Source organism: Syngnathoides biaculeatus, chromosome 13, assembly GCF_019802595.1.
Source record: "Syngnathoides biaculeatus isolate LvHL_M chromosome 13, ASM1980259v1, whole genome shotgun sequence".
NCBI lineage: Eukaryota > Metazoa > Chordata > Actinopteri > Syngnathiformes > Syngnathidae > Syngnathoides > Syngnathoides biaculeatus.
The window spans coordinates 4,197,947-4,221,284 of NC_084652.1; the positions used below are offsets into that span (position 1 = coordinate 4,197,947).

At 44.4% G+C, this 23,338-nt stretch overlaps 2 protein-coding genes across 4 annotated transcripts in view; one reads left to right on the plus strand and one right to left on the minus strand.

Moving 5' to 3' along the window:
• rock1 (Rho-associated, coiled-coil containing protein kinase 1) overlaps positions 1 to 4,567 on the minus strand; it is a 39,830-nt gene extending 35,263 nt beyond the window's left edge. The window contains exon 1 of one of the 2 annotated variants that reach the window (XM_061840439.1): positions 3,729 to 4,567. In XM_061840439.1, coding sequence (XP_061696423.1) covers positions 3,729 to 3,821 — 93 coding nt within the window. In that variant the 5' untranslated portion in view covers positions 3,822 to 4,567. The remainder of the gene's footprint in view (positions 1 to 3,728) is intronic. The other variant, XM_061840440.1, reaches the window with a different exon arrangement.
• The window catches only part of greb1l (GREB1 like retinoic acid receptor coactivator), a 58,514-nt gene continuing 39,693 nt past the window's right edge, over positions 4,518 to 23,338 (plus strand). Inside the window, exons 1-3 of one of the 2 annotated variants that reach the window (XM_061840433.1) lie at positions 4,518 to 4,653; positions 6,895 to 7,033; positions 19,355 to 19,437. The gene's annotated coding sequence lies outside the window, so the exon portion shown is untranslated. The remainder of the gene's footprint in view (positions 4,654 to 6,894; positions 7,034 to 19,354; positions 19,438 to 23,338) is intronic. The other variant, XM_061840431.1, reaches the window with a different exon arrangement.

Consider the following 23,338-nt stretch of genomic DNA (forward strand, 5'->3'; position numbering starts at 1 on the left):
CATTAGACTATGCTAACGTTGTAGTCATAATTACAGGAGATTGGTACGACAGACTTGACGTCCACAGATAAAAAAAAAAAACTAAACAGTACATCTCGCGACGTACGTAACTTTGAAGCATACATATGGTGGATGTTGGAACAGTTGTAGACCAAGTACCTCTTGTATTCCACGTTTCATTAGACATGCTTTCCATAAAAATCCCCTAAAAATACCACGTCAGACCTGCAACAGCCAATCTCGCATATGACCCAGTGACGTTGCCACCTGTAGTGGCACATTGGAACTTGCTAGGAAGGCTGTAGAAATGTACATATAGTAGAATTACGTAATAATCACAATAATCTAATTCTAATTAGTATTATGTGTAAGTACGGAACGGCGATTTATAGAAATAGTTATAGTGCATTAACAACAAATGCATGTTGACACTCATTTTCCTCTCTAACACACACACACAACTACTTTCTTTCAAACAATGTCTACAACTCACATCACAACATCAATGAATATCATTATGACTAACTTGTTATTTAAGGTAATTTAAGCAAATTTCAGAAGTGTTTATTAAAGTTGTAGGCCGTTGAAGTAATCATTAGCCAAAAGAAACAGTTAAATTCAAAAAGGTTGGTGGCCTCTGTGATTATGGCGTATTCCGACTTGAATCGTACAAATATGGGTCATGTCGCCACCGTTGGAATGGAACGCCGTCATAAACCAAGGGCCTCCGTATTCAATACTTCTGGACATTTCAATCTTTGGACTTAGGTTCCAATTAGATACGATCAGTTCCAAAGTACTCCTGGACTATCCCCCGAATGGGGTCTTCTTTCAGCCTTTTGAACTAAAGTAAGACAAACTTTTCCCACGGTGCGGTATTCTATCGTAAACCGAGGACGCCCCTCTTAATTAGATGTGTACCAGCATCTGGTTTAATATAAAATAATTGTTAGTACAGCGACAACAGAGTTGTGTACTAAACTTAACACCTCTGTCCTGGATACCCTTCCATGCAGGTATCAACCATCCACTGTAATGGCTCTTGTACTACCTAAAAAAGGTTCTTCACGCTGGCCATCTTATCCGGCAGTTTCAATACCTTTTCCCCTATTTCGCTGCTCTGTGCATAAAGGACCATGCCAGGATTATGAGCCTTGGGACATTTGTTGCCGCAGTATCGCAATGGCAGAACACAGCGCCAGTGTTAAGTTTAACATCCAATACTCGCTATCCACACCCCCTTAGGTTTGAGCAATCGGCACTGTTGAGCTGATAAAGCCGTACTTTGAATTGTTAATGAGTGGATGCGCCAGTGTCCCACTTTGGTAAATTCTGTGTCATGAGGAACAGGCATAAAAGTCACGCCTCTGACGTTATGCCGATTTACTGGAATGTAGTGTGAAAGTGGTTATTAATAAAGGCCGGGCCACCTGCCCTTTCTTTTTGGGCTCTAGGCCTAAATACGCCCATTGATCAAATAGCCTAAGCGGGTGAAATGAGTCAATGGGAATATAATACTTAGAAGATTACAGAACCACAACAGCTTCTTGTAGTGAGCAACAAGTTCAAAGCTGTTTATGTGCCATTTGCTTGGTCAAATGTGAAAGGTGTCAAGCGAACGCTGGTGCGCACCAAACGAGCCAACAGCTTGAAACTCAGGTGTGAACACTAACCAACCTCAAGTCTCAAGCTCAAATCTCAATCATGCATGAAAACATTTTATATAAGTACCTCTAGTCCACAATTCCCATTCCTAGTTATACATGATATAACTATAGCAATACATTACATATTGGGGGCGGGACTGTCACATCTGTGCAACACCTATAACAGTGGGGTCACCAACCTTTTTGAAACTTAGGTACTTCTTTTGTGTTGATTAACGTGAAGGACTATTAATTTGATTTTAATTTTGAAATCAAAATTGCTCAAATTCTATTATGCCATTATTAACTAATTTCCATCTATTGGCAGAAGCCGATCTCAAGTCCAGTGATTGATTTCTCATAATTATTGATTGATGTATTTTACAAGGTACGTAACAGATGATATATGCAACACTTTATCAATCAAGGCTGTGCACGCGTTTACATTCCCAATTGATCACTTCAACAATATTCCCCAAAAATTACATTGTCCCATCAGAGGTGGGAGGATTGACTTGCTCAAATATCGCCGTACTTAATTTTCATTTGCTCGTTTATGGCCAAAATGTTTCTCACTTTGCTATTGCATTAGTGATAGACTATACTGTCGTATAAGAATATGTCAACGTGGGCCACATGAGCCTTTACTCAGTTATCTATCTCTATCTCATTGGATTGCTTTCCATGTTTTTCATACATATAGTGCCATAGGCAATTGCACTACCACGTTAGCACTGGTTTCCACTTACGTACAAATTTAGGAGTAGATTGCCATCATAGTAACGGCCCTCCATTGTGAATCAAGACCCCCTGTATTCAGTTCTACACAAGCGGTCTATAGATGATCCTTGGTTTGCCGAGTTCCATTCCAAACGCAAGGACTTAAGATGAATATGTATACAAGCCAGTTTGTGGGCTATGTGGCATTGTCAATTACTAACAAACGCAAAAGCACAGGTTAATATTTGTATGAAAAAAAACAGTTAATATGGGGGGAAAAAAAGACTTGAATGAAAAGCTAATTATGGAAGTAAATCAGTGTATTGTTGTCCATTGCAAAGCCATCTGCCTTGACTGAAATCCATGCTGACCCCTTAGCTGCCCAACAAGGTGCCCGACATAAAAATAAACCAAGCTCAGGAACATCCAAGCAATTCATGCCCAGAACACAGCAGTAATTGCCTCTTCTTAAGAATAAATCTTTTTTTCCCCTCACTGACTGTCCTTCAAAATTGAACAAAAATGTAAAATCATCACATACAAGAAGTTTCTGTAATGATATTACCGAATACCAACCTATGAGTGCAACTGAATTTACAACGTCAGCAATAAATATGCAAATAAAACAGTAAGAACCAATGGCAGGATCAATTATGTAACAATATGATAAGATAACTGAGATGAACTAATTAAAAATGTATGGACACCAACTATCAATTGTCTGTAGTGCCTGAAGAAAAGTATGAAGCACTGATGTCAATCCAATGAGGTATGCGTTGTGGTCAACTACAACCATGCAATTCTAGTTAAATTTATTAATGGTTAATTCATTTTGTATTGTATCTCATTTGATTTGTGCAAAAGGAGCTTAAAAAAGTGGTTGGAAAAGTATGTCATGTATATGGAGACTCAATAGCAATCCTCGCCACCCACATGTCAAAGCCACTTAGGCGTTCTAATCATGACATCACAGACCGCTATGATTTGTTGTTCAAAGCAGTCTATATGTGTATGTCTGCGTCACGATACCTGACGTGCTTAGTCTGTATTGTATCTACCATTTCCCCTGTCAACACATTCTTTCCATTGACTGAACGGAGAATTTTATTCCAAAGTTTAAAAAAAAAAAAAAAACATTTGCTCATAACCGCGACCAAACGTTCCAACTAACGTCTGGTTTCGATAGAATCAAATAAAAATGTCGGTGTAAAGCACGAAACTGTCATAAATACAAGACACGAAGCAAATCAATGACATCTTTGCGTCAAGAGGCAAGGAGATTTGTTGGATAAGAATTTTGAGGTGAAACCCGAATGGCTGCTTCGCTCTGCTACTCAGCTAGCTAACAGGCTACAAACTTACCAGAAGACAATCCGTGTTTATCTCTGACTTGGGGTCCTTCAGCATAGCGTCGATTTTTCCAAACCGAGCCTCCATACTTTCTCCAGAAGACATTTTCGGCGTTAATTTAAGACCCCCGGTGTCTTGCTTTTTGATGGGAACAAAAAAAGGGAGGCAACGGAACGGCTAGCTAGCGTTAGCCGCTAGCGGTAGCTCGCTAGCTAGCTAGCTAGCCGATTGTTAGTTTGGGTTTTTTTCCTTCTTGGTGGAAAGTTTTAAAGCCAATACATCGTTCTCCTCGAGTCTGAACAAGCGATAAAACGTTTGAGGTTCCTCTGGATGTACAAAAGCCACATCTTTTATATGGTACGGTGTCGTCCCCCTCCGAATGCGGCTGACAAACAACTTTCAGGGGCGACGCGACGGTCAAAGATTAGTCAGCCTCCGCAGGATGCCCGCAGCTCAGGGCTTCAAACGTCGGTGCATCCGAACAAAACAAAACAAAACAAAAATTGCAATTAAAACATAAACTGAGTTAGTCCGGGCCTGTTCCCATGTCCGTGCCAAGTACGCGCAAGAGAGGGCGACAAAAACTAACGTGACAGCTCAAAAGAAGAAGTGGGAGGGAAACTTCTGCTTCTTTCCAAAATTCGAGCGAGTCTTTGAAGGGGGGGAAAAAAAACTAAATCCTTCCGCCAGGGCCGTCACCGACTGTCAACGACGTGAGCAGTCCGATGCGGGTCGCGTACGCGCTTGGATTCGGATGCGTTTTCGGTCGCCGTTGTGGGGGGGAAGCAGCGGACGATGCCCCGATTCGGTCCCACAGGCTGTCCAACATGTCCGCCTTCCTGTTCAAACACTCCGAAGAGGAGCCGCTTCAAAAACGTCGAGTGGTGCGCATGCGTCACACGCGGGCTGCTGTTCCCATGCTTGCTGCATTCACCAGGTGACATTTTGCTGTTTGTTGGGGGGGATGACAAGCAGGGACTTCCTGATCACAAAAAAAAAAGAACATGAATGACGTATGAGCAGATATATCTTTTTAATTTTGCACATGTCTTGACACCCCTTTGTGGCTGATTGGTAGCAGAATCACGTGCAGGCAGGGGCGTCGATCAGGGTGGGAGAAGGGGGCAACTATCCCAGAGCCCTGAGCATTTGGGAGACTATACAATACAATGCAAAGATGCAATGATCGAAATTTGACGCAAGCGTACTTGGTCATTACAAAAATGTTGAAGTTGTGGACAAACTTGAGGACGATTTTTTTTTTCTTGTTGATTTCAGCTGTTCATGTGACTTTTTTTTTGTTCATCGCATAATATTAGAAGTCATTATAGCTATTCTCACGTTCCATTTTTTTCTTGTATTATTGCGGTGGATCAGCTGGTAACGTGTTGGCCTCACAGTTCTGAGGACCCAGGTTCGATCCCGGCCCCGCCTGTGTGGAGTTTGCATGTTCTTCCCGTGCCTGTGTGGGTTTTCTCCGGGCACTCCCATTTCCTCCCACATCCCCCAAAACATGCAACATGAATTAGACACTCTAAATTGACCCCTCCGTGGATATTGCGCAATCCGTGTCACTGACCAATCAGGCCAGAGATCTGCATAGACCAAAGCCCGATTTTCCTCCCGCCATTTTCTCAGACAACATTGCATGATCCAGTATAGGTTTAGTTAGCGTTTTATCGCGTATTTGGGTTATTTAACAAAAAATATGGTTAAGAGGTGTAGTCACGGACTTTGTAATAGTGACGACAGGTATCCTGAAAGGCTAGTTGGTGGAGTTCGATTCGTACCCTTTCCAAAACCGAAGACCCAGTACGAAAAATGCCTTCGATGGGTCAAACTTTGTGGAAGACCGCATCATCAACTAAATCCATCTAATATCAACCGGAACACATGTTTGCACGAAGGTATGCCCTATATTTGATTTTCAATACATGTCTCGTATAAATGAATTCGACGTTCTTCGCTAGCATAACACTGCTGCGTGTGAACGATTGACACTTATTCTTTGTTGAGCGATATTTAGCGATGATCGGACTGCACAAACGTGTCGGTTTCTTGCTGGCTCGCGGCCGAAGCTTAACCAGACGGTGTTTGCACGAAGATTTGCCCTATATTTGATTTTTAATACACGTCTTGTATAAATGAATGAGACGTTCTCCGCTAGCATAACATTGCTCCGTGTGAATGATTGAATGAAATCAGAAGCATGGCGTCTCTCTCAGTTAAGAATTTATTGTGTTTAGAATCTATAATATATCGTTGATTTGAATGAAATCAGAAGCATGGAGTCTGTCTCAGTTCAGAATGTATTGTATTGTATTTGCCATTTTTACTGTTTGTCTTACGTCAGCGCACGTGGCGTGACGTCACTTCAGGAGGCGTGGTTAAGTGCCCTGTACGGAGGGGTCAATTGCCCATCGGTGTGATTGTGAGTGCGGCTGTTTGTCTTGATGTGCCCTGCGATTGGCTGGCGACCAGTTCAGGGTGTACCCCTCCTCCTGCACGTTGACAGCTGGGATAGGCTCCAGCACTCCGCGCTACCCTCGTGAGGATAAGGAACAAAGAAAATGGATGGATTGATTATTATTTTGTCTTCTAAAATGTAACGGCAATTCTCATGAGGACTATACTCTCGTAATATTAAAATTGTATTATCGCTACAACTTTGCCTCATAACATTACATCTTAAAGTATGTCCCATATTTTTCCTGTAAGATTTTTATCTCATTCTCATGAAATTAAAATTTTACCCTCCTCATACAGTTTTAGGAATTGACTCTTATTACCACTTTTTTTATTGTAACATTATGGATTTGTTCCCCAACACTTGACACGCTGACTCTTTCTTTGCATTTTTTCCCCTGAGAATATTAAAAGTTTCGCTTGTAATATTACACCTTTATTCACGTTAATATTTTTTCTCTTGATACTTCGAAACTACGTGTTTTGACCACTAGAGGGAGGTGTAGCGCAACATTTATTTACCATACTCTGGAAATTCTTTGTACGCGTCGTTTTGACGCGCGCACTTTGAAGACGTCATAAAATACATCACGTGTAAAATGCAAATATCATATTAATGCACATGTGTAATCACGTGCACGTGCTTTTTTGTTGATTAAAGTCGGTCACACACACACACAAAAGTCATTGTCCGATCTCTGCCCTGTTGCAGCCACACAGTGGGTTGATGACGTCACCAGCCCTCCCTGCCGATCAGCTGGGTCCACCGGCGGCAGGAACTGAACTCGCCCGCAGCCGACACGACGCGGAGAGGAGCCCCCCGACGCCGGTGCATCGTCGCGTGGCGCAAGGTAAGCACGCGCGAATACACGCGCAAACCCGCCCCCGCCCGTCGCGTGTTCGTTCCGGCGCAACTTGTCCCGTTTAAACCGGGGGCTTGAATTGTCGCGCTTCCGGTTGTAGGCGAACATATGCTTGCAAAGTTTGACTTCAACTGGTAGCTCTTGCATGACTATTAAATACATCGCGAAGATTTGGTTTCGGGATTATCATTTTTTTTACCCAACAGAGTTTGTTATATCTGCTGCAGGGGTTTTGTTGTTGTTGCAAAAGCTACACCCCCTCCCCCGTCCTCCAATTAATCAAGACGTTATTTCTAGTGTCACACCAGTGTCATGGCGGAGCTCTGCCAAATTTGCCAAACGAATGCGTTGGTGTTAACTGAGGGCTCCTTCGCAGTTCGGGGATTCGAGGTTCGAATCTCGGCCTTGCTTTGTGCTCCTCCCGCATCCTCAAAACGTGCATGTTGGATTAATTTAAAACTAAATTGTAAGTGAATGCGACTATAATTGCTCGTTATGCTTGCGATAAATGTTCTGCGGTGGATCGGTGACCAGTCCAAGGTGCCTCCGGGCTTCACCTCTCCTGTTTTTTTGCAGATTCTCCTAAAATGTTGCATTAATTCAAGGCAGTAACTCATTTGCAAGGATTCAGGGTTTAACTGTTGGGGTGCCCTTGAGCAAGGCATTGTGATCACACCCCCCCCGCTCGAGAGATGTAGCACAGTTTGTGTGGCCTGTGACATCTCAGCTACCGATGGCGACCTTAAGCTCCGCCCCCTTAGCCACGTCCCACAAGCTTTTAAAATTGCGATTGAACAGAACATGTTTGAAGCGGATTCTCTATCGCGTATTCCAGATAATATTGGGGTATGTTTTTTGCCAAATGCGTCAGACTTGCCCAAGAGAGTTCCCGAGAGAGGTCTCAACTATTTCACGCAAGGATATGTACACGGAATTAAGATTTTGGACGGAGCAGGACGCAATGTCAGAGATGCGGCGAAACGTTGGCGATCGGTGCGAAAAGGTTTGACGCCTCACAAACTTCATATTGAAATCCAACGGGATAAAATGGTGGAATCGTACTGCGCATGTAAAGCAGGGCGAGTACTTTTTACTTGGAAGGATCACGAGTAATATCATTGGAGTCTTTAGAAGTGAGTGGGTGTATTCATTTAACTTCGGTCGTAATCCAACCCAGTGCTGTGTCTTAAAAGACCGATGCGATACAAATAGCCATATAGACATTTCTCTTGCATGACATGGCGCATTTATGTATCACTAACCCGATTCTTCGGCATAAAACATGACGCACTTCATTCAGCAGGTCAGTGATACACTAACAAAGTGAAAGTTGTTCTCCTGCGATGTATAAAGAACTGATAATAATTCAATCAAACTCAGAGGAGATACTTCTCCCTCACTTACCTTCGAACATACAGCCTTGCGTTCGTTGATATTGTCCACGTTTAGTTGTACGTGCGCTCCTTTGCGAGCCTTAATCCGTCGTAGACACTTGGTCGTCTGTGTTTTAGGCTTTGGAAAATGAAATCTTTCATCAGAATTGCACGTTCCCCAAGCGCAACTGAGGACCATTTTCTTTATAACATTAACTTTTCCAAGCGCACGCTACTGTCAACCAGCATTGCTTGTGGGACAATACGGCGGGAGGGGCGTGTCAAGCCAGGGGTTAAGAAAATGCGGCTATTTGATTGGCTATTATTGTACGAGTGATTGACGGGTCGGAAAGGTGCATCGGTTGAACGATTAAACATTAGATAGCGCTTGATTTTTTGGCTTTGGGTTTCATCTGTGAGAATGCATTTGCTGTTAAGCAAACACGAAGACCAGAAAGTTGTCCGTAAGAGAAAAGTGAACCATTTTGAAACGGAGACAAAAGGGAAAATCGACCAGCGCGATTGCACAAACATCGGGGCATCCCCAGTGTGACACTCTGGAATGTCCTGAAACGCAAAGAAACTGCCGGCGTGCCGAGAGACCGACAACGAACAGGTCGGCCAAGGCTATCAAAAGCGACTGACAGGCGCTGCGAGGGGTGTTGAGGAAACACCCAAAGACAACACTGGCCGACCTCCACGAACCACAATAAAATCGACGATAAAATTAGTCAAGAAGTCAACACGGGAGCCCCTCGCTCTTCTGCACTGTTGTCGTTTGCGTGTCATTTCCAACAAACGCCTTCAAAGCTGCGTGACTTCCTGCCTTTTTGTGCTGTACTCTAAACGCCACATCTACACTCCAAATGCTCAGTTATGCCCTTACGTTTGTATGCTTGCATTTTTTGTGTGTCATAATATATACACCGTTTTAAAAACAAAAACATATTTTAATAAGTTTTAATTAGTTTTCTTTTCGATGTCTCCATCAGACAGAACCAGGGTCCACCGTAACGCAGTAATAGCAGCGAAAAGATCCTCAACTTGACATAGCCGCACGTTGCCGGCGGGCCTTGAGTTTGACACCCGCGCGTCTCGAATGTCTTGATTTGCGGCCGGGCCTCGGAGGCTTTGGCGTTGAAACGGGCTTCGGCGACTCAGATAAAGGCGTATCAGATAAGAGCGAGCGAGGGGGAGATGGTGTGTCATTGTAATTACAGGCAAACCAGTCCGTCTTCACCCGAGCCTAATCTTGCCATTCCTCGTGGCCCGTGTCCTAAAGGTTGCATTCCTCTCGTGGTCCCGGCCTCCCCCACTTCTCCCTCCTCCTCCTCCCGTCTGTCCTTTGTGAATACTTCAGGAGCGTAAATGTGCTCACAGGATGATGACAACCATGTTATGTCTTCAAAAGTTGGAATCACACCCACCGAACACGACGGTATATCTAGATGTTTTTTTTTTTTTTTTTTTTTTTGCATTGGCATTGTTTAAAGTTCCAACGGTGACTACTAAGACTAAGAACTGAAACCTGGCCTAAAAAATGTCACATGAACTGATTCAATTACCCTTTGAAATGATCCTCCCCCCACCCAAAAACTGTAAGAGGAAAAACCTCCTCAAGGGAGAGACTCGGGGGTGAAGTGCTTCGATGAAGGTTAGCGCTATCATGCGAGCGCACGCTTGTAGGAGGGCCGACGAAAACGTTTGTTGGGTGGCCTATCTACACCGGGAGCGTGCCGTCATCGAGGACAAGGACTGGAGGGTTGTCAGGGGCTCTGAACGCTGACCATCTGGTGGGCGGGTGGGGGGTTTCCTCACTGCCTCAGTGGCCGTCTTTGTTCCCGGCAAACAATTGGGACTTAATCTGGCCAGAGATAAGTAAGGGTCCCCGTGAAATCGCTCACCGTAGCAGCTTTTGTCTCTTTAGCCTTGAAGGAGACATCTCTATTAACTGTGTAGTATGGGCGGGGGCGGCGCTGGGGGGGGGGGGTCAGGTGGGCCTCGACCCATGGTCTTAAGTGTTCATTTTTAAAACATGAGGCGTAAATCGAGTCTACGTACTTGCATAGATGAGCTGAAATGAGACAAGGCCTGTTTGATTGTTTTTTTTTTTTTTTTTTTTTTTATAGATCGTGCATAGAATATAATAGATCGTGCATTTGAGTCAAAAGATGAAACGGGATGAACGGCCAAGTGTTACAGTCTGTGTCTCCCACAATTGGGCACAATCATATATATATATATTTTTTTTATTCCGAAATACCCAAAGTTCTGGTTCAGACCCTTCCCGGCATTGTCGGAAGATGAAGATGCTGCCCCCTAAGAACATTGGGGTATGACCTTCTGTTCAAATATTATTTCCAACAACGAATATCCACCGGTCGCCCACTCTTGTCCCGTCCATATTTTTTTATTCCACTAACGAGCCCCCTCATTATTGTTCTCTTTTTTTTGTTTTTTTTTTTAGCAAGACTCCAATTCACGCCGGTTTGATAATTCTCCCAGGAAAAGCCCGAAATGACTCTGCGACACCCGTTCTTGCCCTCGGTTATTGTCTCCGAGGGAACCGCCGCGTTTATTTTCCCCTTTATTATTATCCTCCGGCTCGTATTTACAAGAACACGCCGGCGTCCCGCAAACGCCACGCAATTTGTTTTGTCTGTTGTGACACGGCAGCGTGCAACGGATCACTGCGATGTGTATTTGGTATCATAACAAAAAGCCAGGCGGAGGGATGGATAACCCCTCACTCCTGGGAGAAGCGAGGGAGCTTCTGCATCGCTGGGGGATTTTATTTTCTCTGGCAGAGACATTTTTTTTTTTTTTTTTTTTTTGCATATTGGTCCATACAGGCCAAATCTATTACTCCAAACACCCTCGCTGATCATTAGATGACAAAACAAGCTCGAATCGGGCGGGCAGATGTTCCTCTTTTAGAGGCACTTGGTGCTGCGCTAACCATCACTGCAGATGGTACAAAGGCTAGCCAGCGGGATTAGCACCATTGTTTCTCGTGTTTTTTATCCATTTTCTTAGCCGCTTATCCTCACTAGGGTCGCGGGGGAGTGCTGGAGCCTATCTCAGATGTCAACGGGCAGGTGGCGGGGTACAACCTGAACTGGTTGCCAGCTAATCGCCGGGCACATCGAGACAAACAGCCGCACTCACAATCACAACTAGGGGCAATTTAGAGTGTACAATTAATGTTGCAGGTTTTCGGGATGTGGGAGGAAACGGGAGTGCCCGGAGAAAACCCACGCCGGCGCGGGGGGAACGTGTAAACTCCACAGAGGCGGGGCTGGGATCGAACCCAGGTCCTCAGAACTGTGAGGCCTGAACCACCGTTCCGCCCAGCTCCTCATATTTATACATGAAATTTGAAATTTTGGTACAGACTTTAGCAAGAATCACAGAAGTTGGCACACATGATTTGCTTTCGCGGGCCACACAAAATTATGTGACGGTCCAGATCTGGCCCCCGGGCCTCGAGTTTGACACCTGTGTCTTAGTGGGTTGTCGGCACACTTGAGGACATCGGGTTTTTTATCGGGTAGGAAACCATATTTAAAAACCTGGAGTGGGTATTCAAAAGTACACATTAGACTTTGATTAATCGGTGAGATAATCATATTTGGTGAAGTGGGGAAAAAATTGATCACTGAAGCACGATCGAAAAGTAGATTATGGAAATTGGTTATTGGTAGAAATATTGCTGTTAGTACACTACAATACAGTATTTTTTTGTTTTTGTTTGCCAATACATGTCATGCATACAAGGAGCCATATTTGTTGGGTATTGATAACTTGAAAAAAAATATATAACCACGCTAACAGTCTTGCAACGTAGTCCATTAATCGTCAAGCATCGACGTTTGCTTTATGGTTTAGTAGAGCATGTCACGACCGATGCGTGAGATGTTTTCCACCTGGATCAACACGGTTGTAAACTTTTAACCAGAGGTCAGGAACGCAAAGAACACTGCGTTCCTCGTGTCCCGACGCTGCGGGAGTATGCCGAACAGACCCCGTTGCTCGAAGTTCCCGGTGTCTCCATTTTCCCCTCATACAGAGCCAGGAATTCAACGGGATAGTCGTGAGATTTCGTTTCCGGCGATATCGGCCGCTGTGCCGCGCCGAGTGTCCAAGGTTGTCCGTTGAAGTGTGAACGCAGAGGCGAGGCGCCGATAAGGTCCGAAGGGGAGGATGAGGACGGACCACGATGTGCTGGAGGCTTAAAACGCGTGTGGGAGTGACGAAGCCGGGCAGCTGGACCCGGGCTGGCGGCCGGTTCCGCTGAGGCCTTTTGAGCCCAAAGGCGTTGTACTGTATGAGGACCAAGGACACAGTCGACAATTGGATCATTAAAGGCAGGGCCACAAAGGCCCGAGCCCCCTCTCCGGGCTGAAAGGAGATGTCAAAAGGTCTCTGACCCTTTCCATTTACGTGCATTGATCCCTCCGAGGGGGTGGGGTGGGGGAGCGTGGTAGGGGGTGCCCCCCCATGAAAGCCCGGCACCACACCATCAGCTGTTCTATCTTAGTTTCACCTGCAGGAAGTCGCCTTAATTGATTCCGTCACCCGTCCATTGTTTCGCACTCGGGTTATTAGCCCATCCATCCGTTCCGAGCAGCCGTTTGTCATTTTGGAAAGGCAGTCGATGACTTTTATGCCGGTGACGTGAGGGCGGAGCAGCGGGAGGACGGTGTTCTCTGTCGTCGGTGGCAATTTTCACAGCATCTAGTACAGTATAGTTGGTGATTAGATGACGTTGTCTCACTGATGAATAAACAATAAACGATAAGATCAATGGGATACAATATCTAGATAGAGCTGATATAGACAAATATATATGACGAAAAATTCTAAACAGACACTCGGTTCTCGACAACAATCCGTTCTAGAAGGCGATTCGAAAACTGAATCAACCGCCGCGCGAGTTACGTTATTTCCAGGTTTTGTTGGAGGCGTTCGAGTACCGATTTTCGTTCAAAAACGGAAGCAAAAAAAAAAATCGAGAAATTTTCGTTCGAAAACCGAGAACGGGGACGTTCGAGGACTGAAGTGATCAAACTCAAGGCCCGGGGTCCAGATCCGGCCCGCCACATGATTTTATGTGGCCCACGATGGCTAATCATGTGTGTCAACTTCCATGATTCTTGTAAGATAGAGCTGGTATAGACAAATATATATGATTAAAAAATCTCAATAGAGCCTCGGTTCTTGACAACAATCCGTTCTAGAAGGCGGTTCGAAAACCGATTTGTTCGAAAACCGAATCAACCGCCGTGCGAGTCATGTTATTTTCTTTTTTTTTTTTTTTTTTATTAGGGGGGTTCATTCAAATTGACAATAACAAAGCGCGTCCTGGGTGGGTCAACTGGTCGGGCCGCTCGCGTTCTGTTATTTCCGGGTTTTGTTGGAGGCATTCGAGTACTGATTTTCGTTCAAAAACAGAAGCAAAAATAATCTAGAAATTTTCGTTCGAAAGCCGATTTGTTCAGATGAATAACAATGCTGCATTGTTACTTGTCTGTACATTTAATAAAGCTTTTAGGACGGTATGGATCCGATTTAATTCAATTCACAAAACTTCCTATGGGAAAATTCTGAGTGGTTCCACTGTACGTCGTCCAGCTGTTCAGTGGCCCCCCTCCAACACTCACCCACGCACACCACTGGGATCAAAGGTGACATAACTCCCTGGCGTTTAAAAAAAAAAAAAAAAAAAAACGACTCCTCCCTCGACAAAAGTCAATGGGTCGCGCGTGTGATGGCATAACCAGGCGAAGGCGGCCTCACATACGTAACACGTGCAGACGGGGGCCCTGCTGGTTTAATTAACTCAATGGCTTACGGAAGCAGTCCCCGGTCACCAGGCCGCGGCACGGGCCATTTGGTGCAGGGCCGCACAGGGAGTCTTGAAAAAATATTTTCCAGTAGAATCTCTGCTCGTGCTGGTCACGTGACGTGGTAGGAAAAAAGTAAGCCCGTGAACTAGCAAAAATGAGTCATATAACAATTGAAAAGGAACACAAGAAGTTTTTTGAGCTACCGTAATTCCCAGCCTACAAGCCACCGCGCTAGTTAGCGTTAGCGCCACTGAGTTAGCATTAGCAGCACCGCGCTAGCGTTAGCATCGCCGCGTTAGCACTAGCGCCACTGCGTTAGAGTTAACAGCGCTGCGGTAGCGTTAGCACTGCCGCGTTAGCGTTACGACCGCTGCATTAGCGTTAGCGCAGCCACGCTAGCGTTAAACTCTTTCTGTGTACCGAGGCTTATCACCAGGTGCGCTCTGTAGGCCGGGAATTAATTTTTCAACATTCAATAATTGGCTGATATGCAAAATAGACTTTGAACAAATTTGGTTTTCATGTTTAATTGGGGGCGGCACGGTGTCTCAGCTGGAAAGCGTTGACTTCACAGTTCTGAAGTCCCGGGTTCGATCCCGCGTTCCCGCCTGCGTGGAGTTTGCATGTTCTCCCCGTGCCTGCGTGGGTTTTCCCCGGGCGATCCAGTTTCCTCCCACATCCCAAAAACATGCAACATTAATCGGACACTCTAAATTGCCCCAAGGTGTGATTGTGAGTGCGGCTGTTTGTCTCGACGTGCCCTGCGAATGGCTGGCAACCGGTTCAGGGTGTACCCCGCCTCCTGCCCGTTGACAGCTGGGATAGGCTCCAGCACTACCCGCGACCCTCGTGAGGATAAGCGGCTAAGAAAATGGATAGATGGATGTTTTAATTGGTCGGGTTTGTGTGGAAGCTAAATAAAGAACATTAGCGCAAATACATGAGCTTGTTCGCTTTCAGCCATATTATAATATGGACCTTACAGTGGTGCATTATTATTTTATATTTCATTTCCCAATGGAAAAGAAAAAAAAATACAAGGATTAAACTGGTCGTCATTTTCTCCCATTACCCCAAGATGTGACCACTTAGTTGAAAAGAAACAAGCGCAGTTCTCCCACAAACGATTTGTTCTTATTTGTTTCTCCGCTGGTCCGTCCAAACATTGCTTGATCTTCCGGAATCACTGTTGAGGATTGCGGCAGATGCGCTCGCATTTCTCCAGGCTCGCGACGCCAGCTCACGAAAAGCACTTAGTAACGTTATCCTCACTCTTGCCATTGAGACCTGGAAAGCGTCCAATCGCCGCGGCCTCTCGCTTACGTTCTGTTGCAGTACAGCGTGTTCTCACAGGCTGTTCCGTCCGCCCCGCGCAGATGCCAACCCCGAAGGCGGCGGCGGCGGCCAGACACCAAGTACACCGCGTGCTGCGCCACCAGCTGTGTCGGAAAGTCCGTCAAGTGGAAGCTCATTGTTTTGGCTGCCGCTGTTGTCGTCCCCCCCCCGCAAAGATAAACACGAGCGTTCCTCTCGGTTAGATGGATTGGCACTTGCTGTCTAAAGACGGAAAATGTAGTGCTAAAACAACAACAAAAGAATGTTATAAACAAAAAAAAAAACATTGAATTTTGGATAGCTCTAGCCCCTTTGTTGTCTGTTTTTATTATCCAAGATGAGTAGTGTTGAGATTATATAGTAGGAAAGTGGTATTACTATTAGGCTATCCAGAATATGTTTTTTATATATATATATATATTTATATATAGTACTGCTTATTGTGTTAGGGCAGTGATGAAGTGATGTTTTGTACATTCTACCTCTCAAAATTAATCACTACGTTCTTCTCACTTAGTCAGTCGACAATATAGTAGTATGAAAATGTATTACTGTAATTTCCGGCCTACGAGCTGCGACTTTTTTCACACGCTTTCAACCCTGCGATTTATGCGGTGATGCGGCTAATTTGTGCATTTTTTTCTCACGGCCGCAAGGGGGCACTCGAGCGGAAAAGGTAAGAGTGAGACCGGTGGAATATATGTGCTGAGGAAGTGACTTTTACCGGCCCTGTTAGCGCGGTGGTAGCGCGGCGCTAGCATTAACACTGTGAAAGCGTGTTGCTGCTGTGTTATTGAGGTATCCCAGTGATATTTACCGGTAAGTTTTATTTTAACTGGCTCTGTTAACTTTAATGCCAGCGCGGCACTAGCGTTAGTGCTAGTTTAAGGGCGGCGCTAGCGTTAGCGCGGCGATACCATTAGCGCTACCTAGCCAACTCTTTGTTTGTAAATATCTCGTTTTTCAATGTGGGTGACAATGTGGGCGCCTGCGGGTTTTACACAGCTGCGGCGTATGTATGTACCAAATGGTATTTCCTTTACAAATGTACTCGGTGAGGCTTGTAACCAGGTGCACTAGTAGGGAAGCGAATTACAGTACATTTAAAATTAGCTTGTTTTAAAGAAACAGGGAATTGTGGAGATTTCGGTTTTCATCACAGACCCCCTCCACTGAAACGTAGAGGAAACGTGTTTTTGAATGAACAATTTTTTCAAAACTGAAGTGAGTTGTGCCGCTATAGCAGTATCAGTAATCTATCGTTTTATATGTGTTTGCGTAAAGGGTAACGTTAATGCTAAGCAATATCTGTATATGCAGTGTTTAAGATGAGGCAGTTTTTATGAACGTTTAACAGGAGTTGAAGTAGCGGCGTTCGTGCTAAAATTAGCTTTAATCCTGGCTAATTTCTAACCCTCTAATGACAGCACATATGGGTGAATACATTTGAAATAAAATTTATCCATTACTCTACCAAAAAATAAATAAAAATAAAAACATCTAGGATTAGTTGATTATTATTTTTTTTTTGTTTTAAAGCAGTATTAAGGCATTTTTGTGATTTATGTTTTGCTTCATGAAATAAACCCCCCCCCCCCCCCCGAAAAAAAAAAAAATAACTGATGCAAGTATGACAAGTAATTTAGAATACACAGTCAACCTCTTAGAATGTGTGAGGATTAGTGTGTTGCTGTTCAGGCTCATGTGTATGCTAACATGACGTGACAATGTTATGACACTGAACACAACTTGGAATGGTAACATTAGCTGCGTCCTGGTTGGTCCAACGATATTAAATTACACTCGCCAGGCTGCGCTTAGTTCGACAGCTAGCTTGACACTTGATAGGTATAGAAAAGTTCCTTTTCTATAGTTCCTTCTCCATACAATGTGAGATTATCTCATTTTTCTCCCTTTTAAAAGTACATAAAGAATAATTTGAGACTTTAGTTTTGGTACCCATGGGTTATGGTTTAGGGTTGTGGTTAGGGTTGTCTTTCAAAGACCAAACCCACAATGAGATTTTCTCCAATTGTCGCCACATTTGAACCACATGCGGTAAATTCTAGAATTTTTTTAGTTTTCATTATTGTGTCTGTGTGGAAAATCATGACTGCCATTTTGGTTTGAAGCAGCCACCTAGCGCCATTTGCAGCTATTTGTCGTGGTCCTTTAAAGATGGACTTTTTTATTTATCAAATTTCAGCCATGGACACGACAAATTTGTGAAACCTTTTAGTTTGTGTCATTGCCCGTGGGCAGAGCGCAAAGTGGCCATTTGCAGGGGTCAAAATATGAACTTGTATTTCAGATTTTGTCTGCTTGCTTTTAAATTTGAAGTGCGTATACTCGCTATATGGATGATGCTAATTTGTGAATTTTTTTGTTTATTTTCTTCCTTCCATGTTGGCCAATTGGATTTCTATGGCTCCTTCAAAAATGGGCTTCTCGTTGACATTTTGACTAAAAATTACCAAATTTAAACGACGTATTGTAGACTGTTGTGTTTTTGTGATTGTGGATAGATGGCAGGGGCTGAAATTCTCACATTTTTTTTTTACAGTTGACTATAACATAAACATAGAGTCGAAGTCAATTAATCGATGGTATATGTAAGATTTTTCAGCAGAGTACAGCATAACGTTTTTCGCAACATTGACTACCGCAATTCGAAGCCTACAGAGCACACCTGGTTATAAGCTTCGGTACACAGAAAGAGTTTAACTCTAGCGCAGCGCTAACGTTAGCATGGGGCTAGCGTTAGCACCACATCACCGCATAAACTGCAGGGTTGAAAAGGTCTGAAAAAAAGTCACGCCTTGTAGGCCGTAAATTACAGTACTTTCACATTTGGACAGATTCCGACAGATTTTCAAGGTGACATATGTTGCCACGCTAGTTTTTCTAGTATTTGGGATGTATTATTTTCTCTCTGGCACCTCATTAGACGTGAAGTATGAATTAAAATCATCCCCACATTCCTGTGTTCGAGACGTTTTTCTGCTGAGAGGCCTGAAATGAGGTCATTCGAATTTCATGATCTTATCTTCGTCATTAGAGAATATTTCTGCCTTTTTTTTCGCCGCGGGTCCCAATATGGACAAAATGGATACCAAACTGGGTCAAACAGAAGTAGCTGTCTTAGGGGCCTTTTCTGGCTCCTTAAATGACAAATGACAAAAGTGTTTTTTTGAAATAAAATTGACACTTTTGTCCTGAGTCAATTTATAGAGGTCTAAATAGCGACAGTCGGAACAGCCAAAGCTTTTGAGGCTAACCGGGATCTTGTCCATCTTATTTTTGAAGATGAATGAAGACTTGTCGCCATATTTTTCACTCCTCCTATTGACCGATTGAAACACTAGACGCCAAAGACGTGATTAGTCGTCTTCAAGCTTTAAACGTCGATGAGGAGCTGTTAAGTCAGCTCGTAGACGAGACAACTAATCCGCTCGACCTCCGTGGGAGGTCTGCCATAAAACCTGCAGCCTTAATAACTCAATTCTTGGATCAAACCCCTTGCGCGTGACGAAGTTATGGAAATGATTTTGTTTGGTTGTGTCAAGCTGACAGCAGCCGGACACACTCCATCCACTCCGGTCACTCACCGACAAATCCAAAATAATGGCATCCCCAAACAGAACATTTACTTTCCCCCATAATGGAACACAAGGTCAGCGCGTGTTGATGCTGCCAGCGTTCGCGTGGGAGACGCTCTTTATGATTTTTTTTTTTTTTTCCTCCCCCGTCAGCCCTCACAGATCGTCCAAGGCTACGGTGACCAAGACCCAGGCCCGTGCTGCAAGGACTCAACGTTCCGCTGAGCTCGGGGGAGGTCATTATCTCTCTCTCTCTCTGACTCTCTCTCCTTTTCTCCCTTTTCTTTTCATTCTCTTTCCCGGGTGAGCGCTTGCAGGTCAAGCACGGGCTAAAGAATACGCGGAAAAATATTTCTAGATTGATCTACGTGCGCTTCGGTGTAGTGACTTTGATGGGTTGGGTCGACGCGTTTCAAAGGCATGGGCGAGGTTCTTCGGAAAAGTGAGCGACTGTCACACGTGGAACTCGGCAGAAAGAGTTGAGCCAAAGAAAGTTTTTGCTGTCATCCGTCCATCCATTTTCTCCGCCGCTTATCCTCACGAGGGTTGCGGGGAGTGCTGGAGCCTATCCCAGCTGTCAAGGGGCAGGAGGCGGGGTACAACCTGAACTGGTCGCCATCCAATCGCAGGACACATACAGACAAACAGCCGCACTCACAATCACACCGAGGGGCAATTTAGAGTGTCCAATTCATGTTGCATGTTTTTGGGGATGTGAGAGGAAATGGGAGTGCCCGGAGAAAACCCACGCAGGGACGGGGAGAACATGCAAACTCCACACAGGCGGGTCCGGGATTGAACCCCGGACCTCAGAACTGTGAGGCCAACGCTTGACTAGCTGGTCCACCGTGCCGCTGGGTTGATATCTGAAAGTTAACACTTTCTCGAGTGTTCTTTAACAATTCGTCAAAACGTCGCCTTAGACATGTACTTGTATCAAAAAAGGTAAAAAAAAAACAAAGGCAAAGACAAGGTAAAAAATAGCAGCAGTGTCACAGTGTTATTACCGTGTAATAAACAAATATCCAGACAAACTTTGAACTACCACACACAGATAAATAATATAGCATTACACAGACATTATTTATTGATTGAACCCGGGACCTCAGAACTGTGAGGCCAATGCTTTACCAGCCGAGCCACTGTTCCGCCATTGCTGTCAAGCAAATCATATTTTATTATCCTTTTAAAACTGAAATTTATATACTTTTAGTTGACTAATTTCAGAAATGACATTTTTAGTGTATGTCTATTTTTTATTGACAGATTTGAATATTAGAGATTAAAAAATATTTGTTGTTCTGAATTGTTTTTAATTTACTCATTTTCATTTGGCAGACCAGTATCACTTTTTTTTTATTTAAGATTTCATTTCCTGATTTAAACTTGTAGAGATGTATATAATTTAGCCTTTATTTACTCGTTTCAATTTTCATGCTGAAATTGATATTTTGAAAGCTAGTTCGATTTTTATCAGATCATTTCAATTCTATTTTGGCTTTTCTTAAATAGTAATGAAGCATGTTTTGGCTAACATTGAATACTCACAAACAATCCATGTGAATTTTTTTAAACATAAATATTTATTTAGCAATATGAAACGTTTTAAATTCCATTTCCCCCACGTAATTATTTCATAGCTGTTGAGTGGAATTTTTTGTAGTTCCAATGTTTGGAGGGAAGTTACTTGTTCTGTTCCCGGCGTGCAAGGCGAGGTCCATATTGGCGCCCCCATCCAGCTCAATATTACAATATCGCCCATTTTCATAAGCTAAAAATCTCCAAAAGTTGTTGTCACTTCAAAGAAGCTCATGAAAAAAATACTCAAAAGTGTTTGTGACGGGGGGGGGGGGGGGTAGCCTGTTGTGTGTCTCCTCTCTTGTTCCTCTCTCGGCCACCTTGAATCGGTTGTGAGTGACGCGTGGACAAAGAGGCCTCTCGGCGTCCCGACACGCGGGCCCTCCCCCCTTTCCCCCGCCGACTTCCTTCAGCAGAGCGGTCAGCCGGATCCATCACGTCCCTCTTCCTGACCCCGGGCGCGCGGCAGCGCCGCGTCAGCGGCGGCCCACCCCCGTTACATCCCTTCCATTGACCCCCCCCCCCCCCCCCCCCCACCGACCTCAACCCCACCGACACACACACAGCAGCCTGATTATTAAGCACCAGGTTGCCCCCGGTGACGCGCTTAATTCCTGTCAGGCATCAGCAGGAATCTTTTTGTCTTAATGGGACAAAGGGAGTGTGGGTCCGAGGCTTTTGTCGGCGGGCTTAAACCCCCAACACACGTCCCGCAAAACCTGGCTGATGGGGAAAAGTGACAGTAAACCTGAATGAAGGCCCTGTAGACCTCTTCATCCTTAAGACAGATGGACAATGTGGGGTGGGGGTGGGGGGGTTTCATCAGATCAACAATACAATTGGATTGAATTCACTTCACGGAGAAGAAAATACCACTTTTGTACCAAGTTACCGCCGCTAAGAATTCTTCCACCATTCACTCCGATTCATTGCAATATTTGGGTTACTTCAGCGTTACGTGATCGATTTTCTTTTCAACGACAGGAAGAGCGCACGCAACAGCGCCCACGCACAACCGGTCCCAATTAATGGCGCTAATCGAGCGTGAAAAAAAACATTTGTGGAATTCGAGCCAGGGGTGCGATCCCGGCCCCGCCTGTGCGGAGTTTCCACGGTTCTTGGAATGCTTTTGGTATATGGGAGGAAGCTCGAGTATGGAAGTAAATATGTGCCGACGGGATTTGAATTTGAAATGTAAAGTGGGCACATTTTCCATAGTTGTATTTCAGTGTAACTTTTCAATGTTAAAGGTCAAGTGTCATCCCTATAAATTTTCTAAAATAGATATTGTAATGAAAAATACATATAACATTATTCACTTCAATGTCTATAGGAAAAGATATAAATATGAGCGGAGAGCACCGAGTGAAGTTACCGGGGCAATATTACCGTATTGTTTCGAGCCATATTCAGATGATATGCGACACATTTAGCGCCCCTGTCATACATACACAGATCTTTTGTTATGTCATGAGAGACGGATTACGTGGTCCGCCCCAAACTATAATTTTTTTAAATAGTTGTATACAAACCTACCTGTCGTTTGGGACCCACGGAGCTCTCGTCCTTTGCACCCATCCAATCCATTTTTCATGATGATCCGGGTCTCTTGGAAACTTATGAAGGGTAAATCCATCCTCCCGAGTTCTTCAAGCAATATCCAACAATGCAACGAGCCGGCATTTTGGCTAACACGAAGGAACAATGAGCTACCTTCCCGCAGGTAAAACTAATGGAAACAAACGAGTCCACTCGAGGGCGGTCCTGCAATGTACGTCACTTCCTGCTTCTTCTCGAAAAACAAATCCCTCGAGAGGATTTTCATGGCGGGAGTTACAAAAAGCCGTATACGTCAAAATCGTGTTTTGTTGTGAAAAAACGGATGGGTCCATACCGGCTGCCGTTTTTTTTGTTAATAACATGCTAAAAATCAACAATTTCATGACACTTGGTCTTTAATAACTCAGCTGGCTACAATTGGCTGTCAAAAATTCACCGTCTGTGCCACCAGGCGGGGTTACTTCAGTTCAGAACCGAACACCCAGCCAATCGCAGTTACGCTTTCTTAGTCACGTGACGTCACTTACTAAAGAAAGCGTAACTGGATTGGCTGGCTGTTCGGTTCTGACCTGAATTAACCCCCGCCTGGTGGCACGGACGGTAAATTTGAGACAGCGAATTGTAGCCAGTTGAATTGTTAACATTGGTCACTTTCCGTTTCAAATTCAAATCCTTATGGCGCATATTTACTTCCATACTCGAGTGCCACGGGGAGAACATGTAAATTCAACACACGAAAAAGCCACGCACGCTACCCCGTCGTTGACTGCGCTGAAATATTTAACGTTTTGGTGAATTAATTCGGATGAAGGGGTCCGTCTAAACCCTGGCGGCTGGATGAATGGATGGAGTTTTTGTGTCTTGCCCTCAAGCGGGTTCGTCTTGTCATGGCAGGAGCGTCACTTTTGCCGCAAAACTGGAACCTGCCCCATGCGAGAGCTATTCAGTCATCTGATAAGAGCCAATGTTTTGATAGTCTTGGCACGCTCAATGATGATG